Consider the following 27,450-nt stretch of genomic DNA (forward strand, 5'->3'; position numbering starts at 1 on the left):
CCCCCATATCCATTTAAGCATTGAACTGTTTTTTATGTCACTAATGTTCTATTTAAATGACACACCTTTGCAAGCAAACAAATCATAATGCGCGATAAAACACGGTAAGTTAAAGAAATTGTGCATTGATAATTCTTAAAGGGAGAGAACTCCAATGTTGGATTATGTGGGAGGGGGAGGACAGGAGTATGGAGATGGTTTCTTGTATAATGAGTAAGGTAGCAACAAGCTTTGACCGAACATTAATTCGAGATTTGATTATATTCCCTTGACCACTATTTTTCAAACCTTCCTTAACTTGACCACTGTTTATCAAACCTTCCTTAACTTGACCACTGTTTATCAAACCTTCCTTAACTTGACCACTGTTTTTCAAACCTTCCTTAACTTGACCGAATTTCTAAACTTCAGTTTTCGATTAGGACGCATTATCGAAAAAATCTTCAGTTACTGAAAAACAAATACAAATAAAACTGAAGATTATCAAGGCTTAGGTGAGGGTTTGTGACACCGAGGCCTGGTATGTAAAGACTGTAATTATAACTGACCAGGCCGGATTAGAGATTACCCACTGACCACAACAAATGTCGATGACCATTGGTAGAAGCTTATTTTAAAAGTGGGGTCAACTAAGAGTCTCCTTTGTCATCCTCTTTAGTTTAAACATATCTTATTTGAAAAATCCAAATGGAATTGGACACAAGTTAAACAACTTAGAAACGTACTCTTCCATAAACTATTATACAATGGTAACATACATATATGGCAGCATTTCATGAACAGTTGATATAAATATTATATATACATATTTATAAAACTTAACATTAATGTATACAGATGGAAAAATGCATTTCCCTTATATCAGTACTAGTTCAAGGAATTTCACTTAAAATGGCATAGATATAGTATGAATGTCATACCTAACAATTAAAGTATGTACATGTATAATTAAGCATAATAGTGGTGATTTGTCTTTATTATTTGATACTGAAGCAGATTATGCAAAACGATTCGTATTTTTGATATACTCTTGTACAAACAACCGTATATTATCATTATCAGTCTGGTTCAGATTAATAGAACCGTTCAACAGTACATCTAGATCAATGACTATATCATATCTAGACAATTGTCTGAAAAGAATATCCCGACAGTGGTTGGATATATAACACTGAAAAAAATTAATGAAAATGGTTTTCTATTGAGAAAGAACAGTTACATGCTGGTGATAAGACTAAATTACACTTGAAAAGATCTGCATTCAACGCGCTACAGACGTGACGGAGTATAGTATGTATTATATCAAATGTTCTGTTACCTACAGACAGTTTAGTTACAGGTTCGTTTTAAACCGAACTTAAATCGGTTATTTGTTGTTTTATCTGATTCATTTTTTTCCCCCGAAAGGTAATGTGATCATTTGAAATAAAAATTTGTTTCCTGATAATGAAATGTATACCTGAAAATGAACGACGTGTTCTTAATACGTAATTCTCCATTTTTAACAAAAGTGAGTCGATTTCTAAAGTTATAAATTTCACATTCTATGTAAAGTTTTTCTTCCAATCGGAACTTTTCGAACAGTTCAAATTCAATTATTGAAAGAAAAACTGGGACCCTTCAGAAATTCTGGGCTTGAAAAGGACCCCGAGGACTCTAGCCATGTTGTGCTATGTATTGTTGTCTCTCCATGCACAGCAATATTTGACCTGCTATCGCACACTTTGGCGTGTCACGTGATCGTAAAAAAATAAGAAAATCTTGGTGAAACTTGTTCATACTTGTTAACCTCGAGAGACCAGAGAATAATAACCACAGGGACTTGAGAATTTGTCAGAGCCATATTTGGACCCACAGGGACCTGAGCTATTTTTTCGCTAAACCAACCAACACTGCATGTTTCGGCACGTGGCTGACATCAACCTCATTAATATACAAAAAGTGGCACGATGACTGCGAAAAACTTTAAAACTCTGAAATGGCGTGTGCTTTTGGAGGAAACGGAGATCATGTCCGCGGAAGGAGAATACATTTTACGTGCATATAGGAGGTTTTTAAAAGAAAACGTATCCATCTTTCAAACGGTACTAAGCATTTGTTCGTACGTCAACTAGAAATATTGTTTTTGATGCAAGAAAGCTAGGTGGGTCGACTTTTCGACATCGAATGCTTTCCACCCTTCTCGTATATATAATCATTGGTACGTAAAAATAACTCTGAACACCTTAGTTTAGGACTAAATATAGCTGTAACAAATTATCATGTCACTGTGTTTAGACCTATAAAAATGCCATCCCCAATGATTACAAATACAAGATATGCATTTTTACAGAAAGTCGATTTAAACCCCTAAAACATGTACAATTACTCTGAACATCTTAGTGTATGTCCAAATATAGCTGTAACAAATTATCAGGTCCCTGTGGGTCCAATTATATAGCTGTGACAAATTGTCATGTCCCTGTGAGTAATACTACCACAACACATGATTTTAACCTGGAGATAAACAACGACGAAAGATTAAGATATTGTCCGAGTTATTCTGTGTACGTATTATAGTACGTTGTAAAAAAACAATACAGGTCAAACACATACTGCGGACAGCTTATACTGGGGCCGGTCAATTCTGTGACCGGACATTCACTTTGTGACCTCAAGACCACCGGAAGTACAGGTCAATGTCACTCGGTACATCTATATACATGTATATTAACATCAGACAGATTTTGCAAATCAATATTTGATCATGTAGAGAAATAATGAGAAAAAATGCTTTTAGTGACACAACAAGTACGCATCCTTGAAGAACACCTAAAATTGATATCAAAATGGAAAGACGGGATTAAAATTACCCTTTTCAAAGTATTCGATTTTATTTTTATTTTTTATTTATCTATTTGCTTTTATCTAGGAAAACTGTATACGTGAACATCTCAATCTTAGCAAAGAGGTTATTATGTTTGTGTTGCAGCACTTGTATATTGCGTTATTGTTTGGGTCAGACGTATTCAAAGGATTGCCAGCGTCGTGTTGTGTAGCCATGCTCGCGATATGGGTCATTTTGGGGATACAAAAAAGTAAAACATTTAACTTGAATTTATTTACCGCTTTCTGTATAAACACCATATTGGTTAATTGGTGCTATCTTTCTTTGTTCAGATTTTCCCAATGCGCAGGCGTACATGCCCTACCATAGCAACATAACTGCGTTGCTATGCAGAAATAGCCAAATATGGTGCTTTGGGACAGTAAGCATGCAGAAATGAAGGCCTCCGCATGTGACAAACAGAAAATCCTTTCTCCGAACGAACACTGACATCTCAATGCTTAAGCATGTCGAATATTTTTTGTTTTGTTGCATGCGGAGGCTTTCAAAAGTTGAAAAGTGTGTTGTTAGTTTCCTTCAAAATGGCCAATTTTCAACCAAATAGCGCACAACGGTCGAGATTCACGCAAATTATCATGAAACTGCGGGTTTGTGTCTTTCTTTTTAATGCCATATCTCCTAAACCAGTTGTCAAAAGAATTTAAAATATCTTATTTACTTTATTCATTATTTCCGGATTACGAATATAACAACTAGGTAATTATAAATCCCCAAGAGGCCGGAAACGCTCCTTGTCATTTTAACTCGAAACCATTAGGAACACAAGTGGAGCATTTTTCGTATCCATTAAAAAAAGGCGTTTTATAACGTGATTTATTTTCCATTAATGGCCATTTTAGAAATCCCAAAGGTCCTCAGTATAGATATTTTTGTGCACTTGAATTTTCTCGTGATATAATTATACTTCCTGTATGAAAATCTTCCTGGATCATACGGTACAATTGCATTTTATTATTCTCAAATATAATTAAGCGACATATATATATAAGTGTTTGAACATCATGGATAACTCTGATCTCAAAGTAACGGTTTGATAAAAAGTCAAAGTGAATCGCGTGGTAGTAGATCTTTGATAATCCTCAAAGCGCATGTATTACTGTCCATCAGCCTTGTGACTGGTCAATTTCCCAATGCATGGAACCAATCTTTTGAGCTGTCTCATTGGATCTTAGAAAATAGGAATAGTTTAGGAAATTCACTGGTTGAAAATGCTCAATTCTAGGGTCCAAAATCAGGAGTCTCTCTCCTAATTAGGGAGGGTATGATACAATACAGAACAAATGTCCTTTTTCTGAGGTCCCAATAAGGTGAAAAAATGTCGTCACTTTTTAAACATCAGCGCTAATGTAATGCAATAAAGAGGTGTGTGTAACTGTTTTATACCAAAGGAGCACATTTCTCAGTAAGGTTCCGCGTACCACGGCCGAAAAACTGTAACCATGAATCGGAAAACTGTAACCATGAATCAGAAACCTGTAACCGTGAATCGGAAACCTGTAACCATGAATCGGAAATTGGTAACCATGAATCGGAAAACTGTGACCATGAATCGGAAACCTGTAACCATGAATCGGAAACCTGTAACCATGAATCGGAAACCTGTAACCATGAATCGGAAACCTGTAACCATGAATCGGAAACCTGTAACCATGAATCGGAAACCTGTAACCATGAATCGGAAACCTGTAACCATGAATCGGAAACCTGTAACCATGAATCGGAAACCTGTAACCATGAATCGGAAACCTGTAACCATGAATCGGAAACCTGTAACCATGAATCGGAAACCTGTAACCATGAATCGGAAACCTGTAACCATGAATCGGAAACCTGTAACCATGAATCGGAAACCTGTAACCATGAATCGGAAACCTGTAACCATGAATCGGAAACCTGTAACCATGAATCGGAAACCTGTAACCATGAATCAGAAACCTGTAACCATGAATCGGAAATCTGTAACCATGAATCGGAAACCTGTAACCATGAATCGGAAACCTGTGAGCATGAATCGGAAACCTGTAACCATGAATCGGAAACCTGTAACCATGAATCGGAAACCTGTGATCATGAATCGGAAACCTGTGAGCATGAATCAGAAACCTGTTACAATGAATCAGAAACCTGTAACCATGAATCGGAAACCTGTAACCATGAATCAGAAACCTGTGAGCATGAATAGGAAAACTGTAACCATGAATCAGAAACCTGTAACCATGAATCGGAAACCTGGACCCATGAATCGGAAACCTGTAACCATGAATCAGAAACCTGTGAGCATGAATAGGAAAACTGTAACCATGAATCAGAACCCTGTACCCATGAATCGGAAACCTGTAACCATGAATTGGCAACCTGTAACCATGAATCGGAAAACTGTGAGCATGAATCGGAAACCTGTAACCATGAATCGGAAACCTGTGAGCATGAATCAGAAACCTGTAACCATGTATCGGAAACCTGTAACCAGGAATCGGAAACCTGTAACCAGGAATCAGAAACCTGTGACCAGGAATCGGAAACCTGTGAGCATGAATCGGAAACCTGTAACCATGAATCGGCAACCTGTAACCATGAATCGGAAAACTGTGAGCATGAATCGGAAACCTGTAACCATGAATCGGAAATCTGTAACCATGAATCAGAAACCTGTAACCATGAATCGGAAACCTGTAACCATGAATCGGAAAACTGTAACCATGAATCAGAAACCTGTAACCATGAATCGGAAATCGTAACCATGAATCGGAAACCTGTAACCATGAATCGGAAACCTGTAATCATGAATCGGAAACCTGTAACCATGAATCAGAAACCTGTAACCATGAATCAGAAACCCGTGAGCATGAACCGGAAACTTGTAACCATGAATCAGAAACCTGTAACCATGAATCGGAAACCTGTAACCATGAATCAGAAACCTGTTATCATGAATCGGAAACCTGTAACCATGAATCGGAAACCTGTAACCAGGAATCTGAAACCTGTAACCATGAATCAGAAACCTGTAACCAGGAATCGGAAACCTGTGAGCATGAATCGGAAACCTGTAACCATGAATCGGAAACCTGTGAGCATGAATCAGAAACCTGTAACCATGAATCGGAAACCTGTAACCAGGAATCGGAAACCTGTAACCATGAATCAGAAACCTGTAACCAGGAATCGGAAACCTGTGAGCATGAATCGGAAACCTGTAACCATGAATCGGAAACCTGTAACCATGAATCGGAAACCTGTTCATTAGTGTGACAATAACGTTAATAAATCATTTCAGAAAGAGAAGAATACAACAAATATGAATTAAGTGATTTCAACTTATATTTACATCTCTTCTTTGTCCAGTTTTTAGCTCGCAAACGGTCTCAATGTGGGAGGAAACCGGAGTACCCGGAGAAAACCCATGTGCTCAGGCAGGTGACAGACCCCATACCTTTTCACGTCCGATCGGGAATCGAAAGCCGATTGCGTTTATCCACTGGCCACAGACTTCCTTCAATAGTGTTTTAAATTTATTGAACGTTGACAGAATTTGTCATCGATTGCATCCAGGCAATGCAACAACACTAATCACCTATTTTGGGTAGAAAATGTATTGATATAAATCAGTAAAATTACGGTAGAAACGTATTAGTATATGATAACGATGAATGACACACATTAATAGATAGTAGTGGTTCTTCTCCTTATATATACAGGATCTTAAATGAGTATCCATTTCATGAGATTTATGAAACAAGTCTTCGAATTTTTCAATTAAGCGAGCCTCTGGCGAGCTAAAATGAAAAATCCGTGACGAGGTTCATACATTTCATATGAAATGAAAACGAGTGTAAGATCCTTTTTATCACATAATCAAGATTTGTGGTATTTATTCGTGTGAAACGACAATTTTCATGCAACGTTGAAATGTAAAAATGTCTGTGGCGTCACAATTGAATTAATTGAAACTTACAACCAATCACAGGGCTGATTTAATACGTAAAAAATATGACAAGGGTATATTCATAGGATAACACAGTACATTTTGTGATAAGATATATCTCGGTGATTTAGTTTACCTACGTCAGTCACAGGAGGTTGCAGTGTACTGTAATTAGGTCATCATGACCTCACCTCTAGGTTAAAGGTCAAATAAGTACACTTTTGTGAGGTAGCTTCCAAGATGTAAATTTTAAACTGTTGAAGATGTATTGACGAAACTTGAAGTATACCTGCATCGTCGTCACTCTTATTAATTCGTCATGACCTTGACCTCAAGGTCAAAAAAGAAAAAAATGTAAAACTTACAGAGAAAACAAATCGTGTTTTAGCCAAAAATTTTGAACTATAAAAGATATTGTGATGAAACCTGAAACGTTCCTGCATCAGCCTCGGTCATGTTTTCACACTGCAGACCTTCGGCTCCGGGTCAAAGGTCAAATAAGTACAATGTTTTATGAAATCTCGTCTGATATGTAGATTTAAAACCATTAAAGATACGATGATACTGAAACAGTAACTGCAACGCCCACAGATTGCAGTGAACTATATTTAGGTCACCGTGACCTTCACCTCTAGGTCAAATGTAAAATAAATGTAAAAATGGTGGAGGCACGTTCGTCTAGTGGTAGAACGCCGGGCTCGTGACCGAAGGGTTACGGGTTCGAGACACGTCACGGCACTGTGACCGAGTACGTGGTTGGGCAGTGGTAGAATTGTTGAATGCTAGCTGTGAGCGCCGAAATGGCAGCACCGGCTGTATACTACCCAGGGAGTTGAGAAAGATATTTGCTGGTTGCAAAGGCCCTATAACCACGGATAATAATTTGTGAATCGCTTTGAGACGACCTGCGAACTAGGTTGTGAATCGCTTTGAGACGACCTACGAACTACGCATCTGATCTCTGACGATCATGTCGTCATTTTAATTCTGGTGACCTCGGGAATTAAGTACTGATTTATTTGACAGTTTCCGTGTATTCATTACTATGACTTAAATTCATCACAGAAATGCCAGTTTTCTGTTTAAGTACAGAAATTACTGAGTACGAATTCTATGAAAGAAATGTGAAATCTTGGGCAATATTTATATTTGTTACTGGGAATAATGGGGAAAACGTATTGTTCACGTACCACTTCACTTACAGGTTTGTGTGTTGAATCATTATATTAATAATGAGAGAAGCCGTTGATAAGTTGTAATAACGTGCGCCTGATCCCTTTGTCTACTTTTGGCAATTAATATGTTTAAACTAAACTAATAATGAGAAATATTGAAGATTTGAGGTAGTAATGAATGCATACACCTCTGAATACATCAAAATAGTGAACTTTTGAATGAATTAAATGCATTCGTGACCGCTTGTATTTTTATGTGGTCGAGATGTCGTTTTCCAGTGACACTAATGTAACATGTATCATTGGTCAACTCGGGTCCTACAAAATTTGGCCAGGTAGATGGAAATGATTAACGGTATATGTTGTTGTTTACCCAGATAACAGTAGAAGATGTTAAGTGTTATCGTACCTGGCCGCGCGCTCTCTCGTGGACATCAATTTCCCCAGGTGTTATTTGTGAGGTACATTACACGCCCTTATTGTTATTGTTATTTGCCTATGTAATTTACCGTCCAGGTGCTAATTAATAAATCAGGTACGACAGTTTTCCCAGGTGTTAATTACCAGGTGTATTAAACGCTACATCAGGTGTTATAAACCACGTGCATCAAGTTAGATAAGGTGTTAATTGCCAGGTATGCTTTCGATCCCGGATGCGTCTTGTCAACTCACCACCTCCGGGCTAATGGCGGTGGACGAGGATGGAATAAAGGGTGAACGTCGAACGGTGGGAGGGTGGTTATAGGGTCTGAGAAAGCCCCTTACTGACGGGAAACAGCAGGGTATAGGGATGGTGTGTGTGCTAGGCTTTGGGTGGCGTGAAAGGTTGGGGTCGGGGTGATGGTTGGGGGTAGGGTTTTGGAAACTCTGTTTGGCGGCAATGACGAGCTGAGATGGAGTCGGGGTGCTCGGTGGTGAAAACAGGTAGGCCCCCGAGTGTTGTCAAAGCAACAGGGTTGGTGGTGGAGTCTAGAATAGCACCAGGGTGACGGGGATAGGTGGAGATGGGACGAAGGGTGGTTTGGAGTCTAGGTTAGCCCATTGGGTGACGAGGATAGGTGGAGATGGGATAATGGTGGTTTGGAGTCTAGGATAGCCCCAGGGTGACGGGGATGGTGGAGATGGGATGATGGTGGTTTGGAGTCAATGATAGCCCGTCGGTGACGGGGATGGGTGGAGATGGGGTGATTGGTTGTTTTGAGTATAAGATAGCCCCTGTGTGACGGGGATGGGTGGAGATGAGGTGATGAGTCTAAGATAGCCCCTGGGTTACGGGGATAGGTGGATATGAGGTGATGGGTTGTTTGGAGTCTAAGATAGTCCCTGGGTGACGGGGATAGTTGGAGATGGGATGATGGTGGTTTGGAGTCTAAGACAGCCCGTGGGTGACGGGAATGGGTGGAGATGGGGGTGATTGGTTGTTTTGAGTCTAAGATAGCCCCTGTGTGACGGGGATGGGTGGAGATGAGGTGATGGGTTGTTTTGAGTCTAAGATAGCCCCTGGGTTACGGGGATGGGTGGAGATGAGGTGATGGGTTGTTTTGAGTCTTAGATAGCCCCTGGGTGACGACAAGAGAAGGGGGTAGGGGTAAAAGGTCACCGGGGAGCGGAAATGATATTATATGATAATGATGATGATTATTAATTAGCATCACAAGTGAATAATCCCTATATACGTTCTCCGTTCGTACAGTCCTCCAAATCAACGAAACAACGCTCTAGTTTCACCACCATGTATTTGTTTTTTTAGTCTTTTTTTCGTGTCACAGCAATTCGTTACATGGCTTCAATTTGTTGAAGTAGATAATTAATAAGTAGAATGGAATATTGTAAGAAGAATGTTAATTTGTTTGTTTCAAAAAGATTATGCAGTGCACAACCACGCCGGAATTAGGCGACGTGGAAAAAGAAAGAAAGAAGAAAATAGTGAGGTGGGGGTGCTTTTAATAAGCAATAATTGACATCTGATATCGTTGGTCAGACATATTTTAAAGATTTGTTGTTATTTTTTATATATTTTTTTAGAATAATTAGAAAGTAAACAAACATTATAAGGTCATTATAAGGTCATCTCATCTAGCATAACATACCACCTACACGAGTTACACACGTTCAACCCCCTCCCTTCTCACACACACCTGCACCGATACCCCCATCCACACCCGCGACAATGTACCGTAGAGCCATGGTGTTGAGCACAAGGATCAATTTGTACTTTTAATAATACATCAACATATTGTTACTGTAGTTGAACATTGTTGAAAATATCAACAATGTTTGGCACATACTCATTCTCAATAAAAGTTACTTTTACGTTTTCTGTAATTATTGTCCTCCTTACAAAGTAACATAAAATAATACATTGTTCAAATATAATAATATATTACGAGAATTAAAAAAACATTCATTCTCAAATAAAGCGATTTTCTATTGCCGGATTTAATTAATGATATTCAAATTCTTAAAGTGTTTTGTTTTTTTGCCGGATGGAATTATAATTATTGAAGTTAATCAATCGACTACCATTCACAAAACGTCCAACACTAATATGTTGTTATTGTGATTGTTTACAATCACGGTCACTGCTATCTCTATCTAATCTCTTACGGTAAACCAAACACGTGCTGGAAGACTACCTGAGATCTTTTCAAAGATAACCCCTCTCTTCAGCCCCGATAATTGCACTTAGTTTTCGTTGGTATCAGAACATGATACTTATGAGAAATTATAATCTATATTCGTGCTATAAATTATGCTTAACAGTCTTGCTAATTTATACACATATACGCCTTCAAGCTGACACCATGATCTGTGTCGTATCAAGCGTCAGTTGAACACAGGTCGTTCGCAGAAATATTTCTAAACGTTAAAAAAAATGTGTGAATGAATGAGTTATTTTACATGTCGGTTATGATACGGCTGTCATCATACAATTCAATATACATATTTTTATGATATTAATAACTCTTTCCTGTTTGTAAACAAAGCTATCTGTTTACATATCCTCGTGGTCAAATAAATATAGCGTTATCAATGATAGAGTCATGGTTTTTGCTGACATTTTCGCGGGAATAAGCACCCCACTTTGACCTCGTGTTTGCCAGAGCCATTCCAGTTATTGTACAACCGCCCTAGAAAACTCCGACCTCCATCTTGCGATAATTTAAAAGTGGCGCATGCCCAATGCAAAAGAAATCGACAATGATAACAAAAAAAATATTCTCTTTCTTGGGGTTCCATTTTTATTCGTTCGGACACTGTGATAATTCGGAAGGATGTCCTTTCTGTTACCAGAGATATCCGTTGGACCGCCATGCTAGCGCGCTCGAATGATCGGCCCTAGTTTACGAGAATGTAACACGGTTCAGCGATCACATTCATTCTCTGAGCAATTCTAATGTATTAAGGTTCGGGCTTGGTTTACCGTGAATATTTTCCTCATGTTTCTTCATATATGGCGTCCCCACTTTTATATCTTGTGTCTGTGTTTACGATCATAGTGCTGGATTTGCCCGTTCAAGGTAAGTACCCATGTTTCTTGTTGAGAGTTTGGCGTTAGCTCTGTGGACGTGACCTATGTTACAAAAACAACATGTCGGTCGAGGGACGGGGAGAAGGATAACCTTTAGTAAGGCTCCCATTGACCACCGACTTGTTCGTCCATTCTGCAATCGTGTTGTTACTGTGATCTTACAATCATGCCCATAAACCCGTCGATATTGTGTTGTTAGATGTATTAGATGTCGTTCGGCGTTTGTTTTGATTTTTTTTACCCACTTTACAAGCGCTTGTATATATGTGTATTGTACTCGACGGGCGAAAAAAATGAGTAATATGTAGGTTACGTAGCGATGATATCCTCATTGTTTTGATTCTAGAATTAAGTGTATCTACGTGTATTGTTTATTATATTGATTTTCAGATGTGTAATGAAATGTAAACAATCTCGCGTGTATGTTTTAACATGAAAAATGCATCGAGCGACACGTGTGTATACAATACACTGAACTACCGTGTGTGTGTATTGCAACGAAACCGGCCGATTTGACCATCTCCTCATTAATAAAAATATTGCCCTGTGTGTAAATTATATCGAGAATCATTCTAAGAAACCCTTGTCAAGTATTTCAGTGCTGTAGAATCTGTCGGTGGGGGATAGGAGCCGTCGGAAGACGCTAGGTCTATTGTGTTTTGCCGAGTGATATTTTCTGGGTCAGAATGGTTCGGGCAAGGTTAGGGAATAGCAGGATACCCTCGAATGACCCGCTTAGCACGGGAAGCCATTTTGGAAAAAACTGAAAATCGCCAGTACTGTTGGTGTATAGTTGGGTGTGAAATGAAAGGCATGGCCGAGTTCTGTAACGATTTAATTGTTGTTTATTTTTGTTGAGAGCGATTTTTAAACATTTGTGATTTTTTTGAAGTGAAAGCATCTTAGTGTTGTGATGCGATGTATGTCGACGTATTGTGTTACTTTGTTGATGTGTGTTGGCTATACCAGGTCACGTTAGCCTGAACTCGTACACATATTTCAAAATACTTTGTAGCGGATTTTCTGGTTGGCAGATTTTGGTGGTAATTGAAGAATCAGTAGGAACATGGTGTAAATATATTGATTTTTTGTAGGAGATGTCTATTTTTAGATTTTGCTTAGAAAACACACACATTCTACAATACTGAGGGAGTGTGCAAAAAAATCAATTTTATCTGTTATACTACTGGTAACTAGGAGATGAGCGTTGGTGCTCTCCTTGTTACGGTGATGGTGAATGCTCTTTCCCTCTGCGAGGCTGGAGACACAAAGACACCTCTGTTTTGATTGTGTTTGCACGGAAGAATTACGCCGAGATTGATAATTTATTATCACTGTATTATGTTACGATGAAATATTCGTTCAATACAAACATACATTTATGATTATATCTTTATAGCAGGATTTAATAGTTTATATAATATTCGTCCCGTAAATATGAATTAGCAATCTAGGTTATCATATGATTATACTATTAAAAATTCTAAATATTATTATGATAAAATGTTTGTTCAGTAAAAACGATTACATCCGAGATTTTATGATTGATGAAAGAAACATCAATATTTTCGATTTTTAGATATTAAGAAAATCATTTCTATCAACTTGATGGAACTCATATCTTTCACACTGATGTCCAATCAGAAGTGATTCGTGTCACAGTGTGAAATAACGCGGTTGGTATTGACCAATCGCAATCAAAACAGGACTCTGTATTAAATGCATTCAAACTTGAAAGCTGCAGATTTTCTATTTAGATAGTGCAGATGAGGTGACTGTTGGCATAACTCTGTCACCCCTGCAGATGCATTTGAACTCCTCCCAATTCAAAGGTTGGGATAGTTCATTATGAAATTTCAGGGGTGAATTAGTTAATGACTTTGTTTATCAGTTTCATATTCGGTTGTTTAATATTTTTGTGCAGATTGCGGTGTTCTCAGTATTCAGTCAAGTTTATGACCCAAATCCTGGGAATAACGTTCAAAAGTACAAAAATATTTCATAAAAAATGTATCGTGAATGAGAAGATATAACAAGTAAAGATGGTATCCGATTTTGTTTTTTTCTGATGTTCTTTTGTAAAATTCAACAATTGAATTTCATCTTTATTATTTTATTATTCCGACGGTAAATATCAATCCAGCTACGACTGTGCATCATTATAACATATGTTTGTACACAAAGTGGTTTGATCCCCTTATGAATATATATATTCATGATGTACATATCGGTCGTTTATTACATGCATACACACCTGTACATGTCGGTATGCTGATCAACGTGTACCTGCTGTACAGTATCTATCGGAGTTGAACTGTTCTGTAATTTATTCAATAATTATAAAAATTCATATTAACTCAAACACCCCTGAAGACACATTTGAACTCTTCCAATTCAAAGGTTGGAATAGTTCATTATGAAAGTTCAGGGGTGAATGAGTTAATGTAGATCTCCAGCTGAAGACTACTACATTGTGATGAACCAGTTTTGGATCTGTTCTGATGTGCAACTGTTGACGCCATAAAATTTATAATAATAATAATATACATTTACTATAGCGCCCTATCTAGCTAACATAAGCCCCTCTAAAGTGCTTTACAGTACATAGATGTACAATCAATACAATTAGAATATATACATTAATCAATACAATTTTTGAGGAATTCACAGGAGCTGCCTTATCAGGCACTAACTACTAGTTCTATGCCACCTGGCTAATATCTCCCTATGCGTGTGTGCTGGAGATGTAATGTGTTCTAGATCTGTTTGTAATGGGATCGTGCTTCCAATGGCATCATTTAAAGTGCCACCTCACTTGAATGCTACAGCACAGATACAGCAACATCCACCCCAGACTGTTGTATACTCCACCGGGTTGTTGGAGTTGTGTGGGCAGGAGAAAAACATTTTCTCTGAATATACTTGTATATGACGACTTCGGGGATCGAACCCCTGCCACTTGCGTGGAAGGCTGGAGTGTAAACTACTTGACCAATCAGCTCATGAAATTTGAAAAAAATGACTTTGTAATTATATATATATTACAGGACAGATCTGATACATTGACACAACCATGTCTTACTTGTTTTGTCACTTGTATATCACACCTGTCAATCACCACTCTCACAGGGACAATCCTGGAGGTTGAGAGAGCAGTGGGTCATTTCCGCTATTTTCAGTCAATGTCAGAATTAACAGAGGCCATTTTATGAAATTTTTTTTGAGGGGTCAGTGGCCCTGGACAAGTCAATTTCAGTTTTGAGGGGTCGTGCAGTGGCCCTACGGCCCCCCTCCATGATTATCCTTGCTCTATTATAAAATGCAAGAAATTTGGAACAGTTGCTTTTGACCTACATGAATTAAATTTTTAGAGAGAATAGTTTTGCAATATCTACCTCACTGTCTAAAGTATTTGTTAGCTTTTCGTCATCAAAAAACTTTTCCTGAAGAAAAAAACTTTTTCAGAAGAACTGAAATGTCTGCAGTCATGATATTTCACTGGTTCCTGCTAAGGATCGAACCCGACAAAGTTTGCGAACAAATTGACCATTGATCTAATTTCAAGGACACAGGCGTCCATAATGTGAACAACTTCAGACAACTTCTTCTGAAGAACTGAAAGCCAAGAGACATGATATGGTCTGTGGTCAAGAATGACCTCGGAGCTAGACAGTCTGTAATCAAGAATGACCTTGACTTAGGTGTACTTTTAGGTGACGTGTATATATACATATCATGACCATACATACAGTATTGCTAGGCTTGAATAAATGAATAAATTTGTGAGAGTGCTACAAGGATTGTCTCTGGGGTCCAGCCCCTCCCCAGGGGGCTTTCGTTTAGTCATAACAGAAACAGTTGAGATATCTCCCCCATGACCAGAGATGATGCAATAGCTTGCCATGAAGAGATAAAATACACACAAGCTACTGGGATAAGCTCTGATGGCCCCGAGGTCTTGCTTCCTGGGTCATAAAATGGAGAGAGTTGAGATCCCCACCCTTTGACTCGATACTTAATTCGTGGGCATAAACAACAAATTCACACATGTCCTTCGTGTCTTGTCTGCCCCAATAAATTAGTCCCTGTTACAGGTTGTATTTCCTGCACTCATTGATAAAAGTACATTATTCAGTGGGTTTGAAATAAAATATAAAATACCATTCTTAACCCTTTCACCACTGTAGACCATAATGGACTCATCCAGATCCGTGCATCGTAGAGTCTACTAAACTTACATAGGGGTGAAAGAGTTAAGGCCCCTCATAGACGATGTGCGCAGCAGATCCTAAACTAGGTATAAGACCTGATTAGGTAAATATGTGATGTTATATCTTTTTGATCATTTTATCAATCACAAAATGATTGGAGAGGACATATATATATAGGCTTTCCCGTTGTCCAATCCATTTGTTTTCTAAACAATGAAATTTGTTGAAATGAAATCACAGAATTTAGCTTTGTGCTATTTACTAACTAGAATACCAGTTGTCACTTTTTTCTGCAGTATATATATAATAGCCCCCCTTGAGTATAAATATATGAAATTTTCCATAAATAAACTTTAATTATTTTACAACAATTATGGAATAAGTTGTTTCAACTAATACTAATCACTCTGTTGGCCTAAATGTTAGCGGGTCGTAATGTGGGAGGAAACTGGAATGACCAGAGGTTGGGCAGGTTGTCACTCCATGCCTTTCACTTCTGATTGGGGAATTGAACCCCGGCCACCTTTGGTGAAAGGCAAGTGCGTCATCCGACAACCCTAGAGTAAAATTACCCAATCTTATAATCTGCAATAAAAATGGCTGCAGTATGTACATATATTATGTATCGGACCTTTCAATATTTCTGAGTTACTTAATTTATGGACAAATATAGACGGGTGGAATATTATCTCTTATTTATGGATTGGAATTGTCATGTGTTGATTGAAGTGTCCCTCGTTTGGTGGGTGATCAATGAAGACAGATGTAGGTGTTACATTAGTTTGGGTGGTGCAGTGGATAGCGCACTTGCCTTTCACCAAGGCGGCCGGGGTTCGATTCCCCGATCGGACGTGAAAAGGTATGGGGTCACCTGCCCGACCACGTGGGTTTTCTCTGGGTTCTGGTTTCTTCCCATAATGAGACCCATGCTTCTCGGTAACTTCTAATTGAATAGAGACCAAATGATACTTTCAACCGGCAAACTTTCGTAAAACTGTACATGAGATATATAAGAAAAGGTGATTTGAACAGGCCAAACTGAGGTCTGAACCAGTCATTTGGCCGGCTGCCTGTTCTTAATGAAAACCCTGAAGACCCCCCATGTACACTATACCATCCGGGTTAACAAGAGGGATTAATACAAGTTGAAAAAACTGGTTTCATAATAGTTGTAAATAAATAAAGTTTGTATTTATATTTAAGGTGTAAAATGAAAAAAGCTGAGGTGTCAGTAGTATAATTTTTGTTTAGTAAGTTTGTAAATATGAAAACTATATCCGGCTATGTGTGTCACTGGCACTGATGTATCAAAGATTGGCCTACATTTGTGTCTGTGGTGTCTGCACTAAAACTGTTGAAGGAATGTTTAAAGTTTTTGAAAGGAGTTGGTGGGAGGTATAGCAGAGTAAACATCGATGTTACACAGGGGCTGTCCCACGAGTAAACATCGGTGTCGCAGACTTTGATGTTCATTCCTGTTAACATGAGCCTAGGTAAACATTGGCCTATATATAAATAATTCGGCCAAATAACTTCAGATGTTTTAGATTAAGGTCAAAGGTTAACAAGTATCACAATGATCATGATAAAACAAAGAAGCCAATGGCTCCTGAAATTGTTAAGTTATAATATGTATTTAATTATTTTACAACTTATTCAGAGTGTGATTGATTACATTTTCCATAGATTATATCAAGTATTTACGTCCTAATGATTTTTAACCCTTTCACCCCATGTAACTATAGTAAACTCTACTATACATTGATCTGGATGAGTCTATTATGGTCCACAGTGGTGAAAGGGTTAACTGGGTCCAGCGTCTTCAAAGCGTTCACAGAATTCCGAAATTATATTTTTTAAACAGAGGTCTATAACTGACTATTAGGAAAAAAATCTATATATATACCATAATGACAAAAAATTATTTTCTTTGGTCCAATTTATTAACTGTTTCAATTAAGAGTTCCTGGGAAAAATCTAATCAAGATTTAAACTTGTTCACTCAGAGTTTATGCAGTTTCAGAAAGAATTTTATCTTGAGAAATTTAGAACTCGGCTAAAATTGGTCAAATGTTTGGACAAGAAGGGCCAATATCTCTTAAGATTATTGCCCAAGCTTTGTAATTGAGATAGGAGGTTTTATAGGGCTGTATATACTGGGCAATTTATGAGCACTCTGGTTAGATAAGGTGGCTGTGTCCTGTAGGTCACTGACTGAGGTCAGAGTGTAGGCCCTGTAAATACACTTGTGATACACATACATGGTCAATAAGTTTGGACATAGAAAGTATGGACTGGTCGTTTATAAAACATGGACTGGACTTTTTGGTTTGGTTTAGTTTGTTTGTGTTTTACGTCCTATTAACAGCTATGGCCATTTAAGAACGTGCCAGGTTTTAGTGGTGGAGGAAAGCTGGACTTTTTGTCCCGCTTATTCAAATGTTTTTTACTGTGGATCATTTTGGTCATGTCAAGGACCTATATATTCCCTTATACTTTTAAACATATCTCGTTTTCAAAAAGTGTTCTACATAAGGTTAAAAAATTATCATGTATGCGTTTCAGGTAACATGCCTGAAAAAAATAGGTTAGGTCTGTAAGAAAATATTTTTTCAATTTTATTTTGTGAATAAATATTATGCTTTATATATGAAATTTTACAGTGCATTTTCACACATTACAATGGCTATTAATTTGTCAAGAATAGGGACAGACTCCCAAAACAGGAAGGAAGTACATTTTAATGAGTGGCTATGGACTTTGCCTGGCTAATGAATTAATCTTAGATACAAGTAGGTGATTAAATATCTGGGGTCGGCAGTAAAATCTAGTCTGTCGGGACACCTGAAACACAAAACTTTTTTTTTTTGGCCTAAGAAATGTGTAAAACATTTGGGGCTGTATCGTGATCACCACTCTTTTCAAACGGACCATTCCCTATAGAATATGGGCTGCCATGTTCCTGATTTGTCCGTTTTATTTTTTATTTTTGTCAGAAAGTAAAACAAACGTTGTCAGTTTTCTGATCTATTTTAAGAATCCTTAAAGATTGAATACCAAACTTTCTAAACAATTCACCGTCCATTTTACCATTTTGACTTAAGTAAAGTCTTAATTTTCTTCATTATGTTAATATTTTCCCCGATTTGGATCCAAGGTCTGTTTTGCAAAATACCCTTATAATCCCTAATTTCTGTATTGAGTGGTAGTCTATAATCTCCACCTCCTTGCCACCGTACCTCACGAACAATGGTCCGACCTTACATGTGAGGTTTATTACTTTCAACCCAATTTGATGCTCCATCCATGCGTGGGGGAACAACATTTTACTTGCCAACTTTTTATAATTTTCCTGTGCATGCCCAGAATTAAAACTATGAATGAAATGTGTGTATATATACACCCTAGGCTAGGGAAAAGATAACACTTTTAAATGGCATCTTTGGAGCTGTTCTTCCAGATGTAACCATCAGACCTTAAAAAATAGGAATAGTTTAGCAAATTCTTTGGTTCAAAATGTTCAATTTTGTGGGACCAAAATCAGAAGTCTCCCACCAACTTTGTGCTACAGTAGAAAATAGAAATGGACTTTTGGGTGGTAGTTGTTAGTAAACAATTCAAACATTGCATTGAGTCAGACCTCGAAAAGTGTCCAAGCGTAAGGGCACAGTAGTCTAGTGGTAGGACGCTGGGCTCGTGACCGAAGGGTTGCAGGTTCTAGTGGTAGGACGCCGGGCTCGTGACTGAAGGGTTGCGGGTTCGAGCCACGGCACTGCACTGTGTTGTATCTTTGAGCAAGATACTGAACTCTACTAGTTCCAGTCTACTCAGCTGTAAATGAGTATGTGGTTGGGTAGTGCTAGAATTGTTGAATGCTAGCTGTGAGCACCGAAATGACAGCACCGGCCGTATGCTCCCCAGGGAGTTGAGAAAGATATTGGCTGGTTGCAAAGGTCCTATAACCACGGATAATAATTTGTGAACCGCTTTGAGACGACCTACGAACTAGGTTGTGATAAAGCGGTATATAAGAACCTCCAATTAGTTATTAATTATAAGGGGTGAATTGGAAATACGTATGTAAACCTTACACCAATGGAATAGTAACCGATGAAGCTATAAAGGAAGATTTAGACCAGGCATCAACATAGCTGTCAACCCTCCATCATGAGGAGGCAGAATCAAGCTCCTTCATTCTGACCAAAATTTACCAATCTTCATTGAAGCTAACTCATTCTAAGTGCAAACTCACACAAAATCTACATCCTGCGGTCTCATAATCTGCTAGTTACTGCAGGGTGTGTGTAATGATCATAACAGTTGTGTCTGAATCAATTGAATGCTTATTGGAGTTTTTTTGAAACATAAAATGGGAGATAATTGAGCTAAGCAGTTTCAGTCACATTTCACACACTTTCAGCCTCATTGGAAATGAGGAAGATCTCCCTCATTGGAAGTTTCAGATGTTGACACCTATGCATCAACAGTGCCCGGGGAGAACATGTAGACTACAATAATGTCACTAACTCATTCACACCTGAAATCTCAATGAACTATTCCAACCTTTGAATTGGAAGAGTTCAAATGTTAGGGATAAATGAGTTAAACTTGGCACAATTGAACATGCGATGTTTGCTTTGAGCAATGCCTATGGAGTGGTTGAATCAGCAGTATATAACTCCATGCTCCACTGAACTAGATCTACCTAGCAGCAGTGCCTATGGAGTGGTTAAATCGTGCCTATGGAGTGGTTGAATCGGCAGTATATAACTCCATGCTCTACTGAACTAGATCTACCCAGCAGCAGTGCCTATGGAGTGGTTGAATCGGCAGTATATAGCTCCATGCTCCACTGAACTAGATCTACCCAGCAGCTGTGCCTATGGAGTGGTTGAATCGGCAGAATATAACTCCATGCTCCACTGAACTAGATCTACCCATCAGCAGTGCCTATGGAGTGGTTGAATCGGCAGTATACAACTCCATGCTCCACTGAACTAGATCTACCCAGCAGCTGTGCCTATGGAGTGGTTGAATCGGCAGAATATAACTCCATGCTCCACTGAACTAGATCTACCTAGCAGCAGTGCCTATGGAGTGGTTAAATCGTGCCTATTGAGTGGTTGAATCGGCAGTATATAACTCCATGCTCTACTGAACTAGATCTACCCAGCAGCAGTGCCTATGGAGTGGTTGGATCGGCAGTATATAACTCCATGCTCCACTGAACTAGATCTACCCAGCAGCAGTGCCTATGGAGTGGTTGAATCGCTGTATATAACTCCATGCTTCACTGAACTAGAGCTTCCTAGCAGCAGCGCCCATGGAGTAGTTTGTAGGTAAACAACTTTGAGCAGAGGTCTTTGTGGGCCAGGCACAGTGTTATCTGGAAATTCAATTCTGAGCTAGGTCATGATGACCATGTGACCTAACTCGGGACAGGTGAAAATCTACCTGGCGCAAATCGTTACACAGGTGTTGCCTTGTTAGCTTTGTGGGGCAAGTAATAAAATCAAATAAAAAAATATTTTTACATAAAACATTTTATGAACATGGTTAAAACATGTTTGTTGGTTAGTAACGACTGTTTTGTCGCTTTCATCAATATTTTTATCAAGTTTTACGCTGCTAGCTTGTTTTATTGTTGTGAAGATTTAAACCGCAGCCTGTTAGAGCTGGTATATAGAAACATCCTAATAAAGTAATAACACTACATAGCAATCCGTACTTGGGTAAACATTTAATTTGGGCATTTGGAAATGTTGGTTTTAAATTGTTCGGGACAGGTCCAGCTCAATCTGTTTTCACCAATATGGTAACTGGAGATCATGTTTGATGTACACATAATTTCATCAATTACTGAATCTTTCAATTGTTGAGGACATTTAGTAATGTTTTTCAACCCAATTATTTATTAACTCATTCACCCCTGACATTTTCACAATGAACTATTCAAACCTTTGAATTGGAAGGGTTCAAATGTGTCTTCAGGGTTGAACAAGTTAATTGTTGTTTGGGTGATGGTTTAACTCATTCACCAATGAACACACATTTTAACTCTTTTAATTCCGAGGTTTATATAGTCCATTTTAAATCTCAGGGGTGAATGAGTTAATTCTTTATCGGTATATATGTTTAATATGAATTATGACAGTAAACATCACACAATACTAACCTTGAATACCTTATTTTGATTCAAATATTTTGGTTTCACGTTGTCTATGGTGAACTTGCATAGAAAATTTAGAATTTGATTTTCTCTTTGATTATTTAGTTCCTTTAACCTTTTTTTTTTTATTTATCTCATTCACCCCTACATTTATAAACTGGACTTGCCCACTCTTTGATTTGGTAAGGTTCAAATTTGACTTCAGGGGTGAATGGTTAAAATACTGCGGTCAAAAAATAATAACATCAATTTTTTCCCCAAATATGCTGATGTAAAAAATAACAAAATATTCAGCTATTTAAATTTTTTGGAATAAACATATTTTGACATTGCCTTCGAAGAAGGAATTCTCAAAATGATATTTCTATCCTGCTTTTGATCACAAATGAATCAAACAAGAACTTTCCCCCTCAAAATGTTATTTTGAAAAAAGAAGAAAAAAAGGGACATGATAAAAGGGACATGATTTTTTTTTTAAATTTGTGGCATTGCTGTCCAAAGGGACTTTAATCTCCACCTGTCCCTACCCAATATTCATCCTCCGATTTTTTGCTGTTGCGTAAATCGACCCAGAAAGTGGCCGCTACCCAAGGTGAGCACTTTATTTATATGGATTAATTAAGTCCGCAGCATCATCAGGGTTGATAGTCCCTGTTTGTTATTGATTGTCACAAGTTATACCACGATGGTAAAGGCATCGCCGCATTTCCATAGCAATTAATCTGTCAAATTGATCAATATATTCCTCGATTGGTCATCGTGGATTTATATATAGACCGCTGACCATGCTTAAAGTCGTGTCAGTTGGTTGGGAGGTGCTTGTGTGTTTTTCATTAACAATAGATGACCTACACTGATGTCACGGGGGAATTTGATGGAATCGGCTTTTGCGTCGTTGTTTGGAAAGTTTCGTTCAATATCTCGATTACCATAAACCGTATGATGTTTATATGAGTTGGTTTGGTTTAGAGTTAAATAACATGTTTAAGGAAAACAAGACAAAGTGTGAAATTATTTATATGATAATGAAGATAAAATGATTTAGAAAAAAAATATGTTTCAAAGAAAATATTTTTTACATTCATTTTGTATAAAAAACATTATTTTTGGAAGTTAAGAAATTGTTTGATTCCATGAAAGTTAACTTATAAATGAAAATAATGTTATAGAAATAATAAAATTTAAACAATAATGAAAGTTTTTTTCTATGATTCCATTTCAAAATATAAAATTTTGCGGAAATAAAATTGATAAACTGGTGCAGACAAACAGGGAATGTGTATTTTTGATAGAAAACAATGTAAAAAAAAATAATTGTATTTCACCATTTAATTAAACATGTAAACACTGATTAAAAAATTGATTTCCGTCGACTCTTAAAATCTAGGTCTTTGTTCTTTCTAATCGAGTACTCAGTATGTGAAAAAAGACGTTTAATCAAACAAACACTATTTAATTAAACATATTCAAACTAACCACATGAACAAATATCCTCATTACCTTCCAAGAGGCTAGCAGGAACACATTTAATTTGGTCAGGCTTGGCTCTCTCATAATTATTTACCTACCCCCCCCCCCCCCCCCCCCCCCCTTTGTCAGGTTGGACTGCTCTAAATCAGAGGATGGCGGAGTCCATTATGGAAATCTAGGTTAAGAAAGGGGAATGACTTGGGTCACAGTTATAGAAAGCCTGGTTAGCTTAATGATTCATTGACCCAGTTTATTTGTTCAAAATAATGAGAATTCATTAATAAAAGTTTGTGTGCGATTATTCATTGTCAGTTGACATGCATTAAAGAAAACAAAATACAAAAATATCAATATTTCAAAATTCAGAATAATATTTTTTGTTTTGTTAACTGATCGTTAAGTTGATGAAGATTTTAAGAACAGGGAAATCTGATTATGTTGACTACAAGACATCTTCCTCTTCAGATTTAAATATGACAAAACCATACATATTACTGAGGAAAAAAATAAATAATTAAAAAAAAACCTTCTTGGGGCCCCTTGACTTTCTTTGTGGGTTTAAGAAGAACATGAAGATAAATGTCTAATGTGAGGATTGTGGGATTAATTTTGGCTGCTGTAGAGGCCCCACAAGGGTTGTTCATCCTCCTAAACAGTACCAGGGGTGGTGAGTCATCTTCAATATCACTGGCCTAATTGTTCCAAAGATGATACTGTCATCAGCAGTTGGTATTCCGTAAAGAATTTATAACAACAACAGAGGGGCAATTGAGTTTTACGGCAATTGTGTCCTTTAGTAATAAAAACAGGTTATAGACACAAGGTCAGGAGTGTCTTTTAGTGATAAAAACAGGTTATAGACACAAGGTCAGGAGTGTGAACGGCTTCCCAGTGGATTGAACCAGATAGAATTGACAAAGAGATTTTTTTAAGTTCATATATTTTTTTGTAGCGTTGATGGTGATGATGATGATGATGATGATGATGGCATTTAAATTATTTTGCAACGTTGATGATAATGAGGATGACAATTGTCATGGCAATGAAGACAATGATGATGATGATGACAATGATGACAATGATGATGATGATGATGACAATGATGATGATGATGATGATTACGATGATAATATTGGAAGTATTTTTACTAAAGTGATGATGACTGCAATAGAGATGATGATGATGATGATAAGAACAATGTATTTTATAAAGTGAAAAAGTGGATGATTGAGGATAACAATGAGTTTAAAAAAAAACTGTCTGGTCCAGAACTATGTTGACGTGTCGTGTTTCACTTTTTAAAGCTTCACACTTTTTATGTCAGAAAATGTAAGAAAGTATCATGTATATCATGCATATTAGTCGTAAAATTTATTATAAAAAAACAATGATTGTTCACATCCAGGTCCCTCTGATAAGTATGTACCTGATACATAAATCAGCCCTGAGTTAACTTATTCACCTCTGAATACACATTTGAACTCTTCCAATTCAAAGGTTGAAATAGTTCATTATAAAATTTTAGGGGTGAATGAGTTAAAACTCAGGACTTAAGTGATACATTTACACAATGATTTATTGTAAGTAAAATATGGGTCATATTTCTTTTAAAGCACCAGTTAGTTAATTAAGCACCAGTTAGTTAATTAAGCACCAGTTAGTTAATTGAGCACCAGTAAGTTAATTGAGCACCAGTTAGTTAATTGAAACAGATATTTCATCATTCTAGTCCAATTGATTGCCAATTAACCCTTTCGGCACTGTAGACCATAATGGACTCATCTGGATCAATGCATGGTAGAGTCTACTAGAGTTACATAGGGTTGAAAGGGTTAACTCAGATACCAATTGATATTGCAAAAATATGCGATAGGGCCCCACTATATTTATATGATCCCCATGGTGGCGCCCCACTATATATTTGAGTGATCCCCATGGTGGGGCCCCATGCCACCATATTTGTATTGACATGTTCTAAGGTGAATGACTGGTCAAGCTCTCAAGGTCAGCCCAGGCTTATTGAGGTCAGTAGTTGTTTTGTTGACCACTAGCAGGAGATACAGTACACAGTAACAGTGTGGTCACTTTAAATGTTCTGGATCAAAAGCCTGGTCAACTTGCCGATGCTTGTGTTGACCAGTTGGCAGGACATGCCCCATGAAAGTGAACATGTGGTCAAATTTGGTAATAAAAAGTCTGGTCAACTTGACGACTGCATTGCAATTTAGAAAAGGGGTTGTGTCAGCTCAATGCCATTGAAACTGCAAATAGAAAATTGACTTTTGGTTCAAAAACCAATAATTTACCTTTGTTTCAGTTTCAACTGCTTTATGGTTTAAAAGATAAAAACAAAAAAGGATACGGCGTAATTTATACTTCATGATCTGTATCAAAAGTCACTCTGTTGCTGTTAGGGACATCAACATCTAAAAAAACTTAACTCTGGTACTATGTCATTGCATTATCATCAAAATTTGCTGTACACAAAATGCTTAGTTTTGCTTATTTTCCTGAAACAATTTATTTAAAATGTGAAAAGAAATCTGTTGCTTTAGCAAATTGTTTTGAAGATATTCAGTTCCTAGTGCCAGCCCAAACATGCTTGTCGTAATGTCCAATAAAAGACGCGCTAGTTCAGGCCAAAGTCAACAACCGAACATGTATGTTGTCGGCTTGCTAGCGGCCGGGGCTGTTATACTACAAATGTGGTCAGTGTTAATCTGTAAATGTTTTGTAAATGTACATGGTGTTAAATTTGATCCGTACGTGCCAGGGTCTATAAGCTGGGGTCGGAGTCAATAAGTTTAAATCGACCCGAGTTAAAACTCATAGAGATCTCCTTTATCGCTTGTTTGTGCTTCAGCGGTGTTTTAGCTCACCTGGTTCCCAAAGGGTCAATGTAAGCTTGTGACATCAATGGTACAGCAAGGTCTGAACCTACCCCTCAAAGGGGCAAGTTGTAATTAGCTTAACCCTTTCACCCCTATGTAACTTTAGTAGACTCTACAATGAATTGATCTGGATGAGTCCATTTTGGTCTACAGTGGTGAAAGGGTTAACAGTTATCAGTTCCGCATGCTGCCTGTTCTTAATGAAAACCTTTAAATGACATAATTCCTGTTACGATCCACTTCCACGAAAAACGTGAAATGTATTGTAATTCAAAAGAATCTCAACAATAAGACCAAGTTATTCTTGAAAGATGTTTTTTTTTTTTTTTTAAACCCAATTCATTTAATTTGTTCAATGATATGATTATAAAGATGAAGTAAAAACGATCTTATGTCCCGACACCTGTTGGATGTAGAAGAACTGGGAAAGAAACATTTACTTTGCAACAAAAATAAAAAGATATTGGAAGTGAAGATGATTCGCAAGTAAAATTATCACAAATTCTTTTCAGTTAATATTTCTGTATGCCAGCTGACTAAAAACACCTGTGAAAATGACTAAATTTTTCCTAACTGATTTTTTTTTCGATTGTCTGAAAAGAGAAAACATTATGTTTCACTCAAATATTTTCAGTAAGATTCATCAGTTTCGAAATATGTAATATCAAAGTTTCATTGGGTTTTAAATAGAAGGTGTTTGTTGTTTGCCTATGTTTATTTGTCGCAATATGATTCTGATTTTCGGTGCTATATATCCACATGAAGCCTGTAGTTTAGATATTGTAAATGGACTTTTGCCTCATTATTATCCCCTGCTCGAAAAAGTTGGCAGGAGATTATAATAATAATAATAATGATAATAATTTGAGGTTCTTATATACCGCTTTATCACAACCTAGTTTGTATGTCGTCTCAAAGCGGTTCACAAATTATTATCCGTGGTTATAGGGCCTTTGCAACCAGCCAACATCTTTCTCAACTCCCTTGGGAGCATACAGCCGGTGCTGCCATTTCGGCGCTCACAGCTAGCATTCAACATTTCTAGCACTGCCAAACCGTGTACTCATTTACAGCTGAGTAGACTGGAACAAACAGAGTTAAGTATCTTGCTCAAAGATACAACACAGTGCCATGACGTGACTCGAACCCGCAACCCTTCGGTCACAAGTCCGGCGTCCTACGACTATAGA

The 27,450-nt window shown here is 37.5% G+C and overlaps 1 protein-coding gene across 1 annotated transcript in view; it reads left to right on the top strand.

Annotated features, from left to right (window-relative positions):
- Positions 1-11,198: 11,198 nt before the first annotated feature.
- LOC110465962 (protogenin B-like) overlaps positions 11,199-27,450 on the top strand; it is a 70,467-nt gene continuing 54,215 nt past the window's right edge. The window contains exon 1 of the mRNA XM_021522179.1: positions 11,199-11,508. Within this exon, the coding sequence (XP_021377854.1) occupies positions 11,442-11,508 (67 nt within the window). The 5' untranslated portion in view covers positions 11,199-11,441. The remainder of the gene's footprint in view (positions 11,509-27,450) is intronic.

This window comes from Mizuhopecten yessoensis, unplaced genomic scaffold, assembly GCF_002113885.1.
Source record: "Mizuhopecten yessoensis strain PY_sf001 unplaced genomic scaffold, ASM211388v2 scaffold11109, whole genome shotgun sequence".
NCBI lineage: Eukaryota > Metazoa > Mollusca > Bivalvia > Pectinida > Pectinidae > Mizuhopecten > Mizuhopecten yessoensis.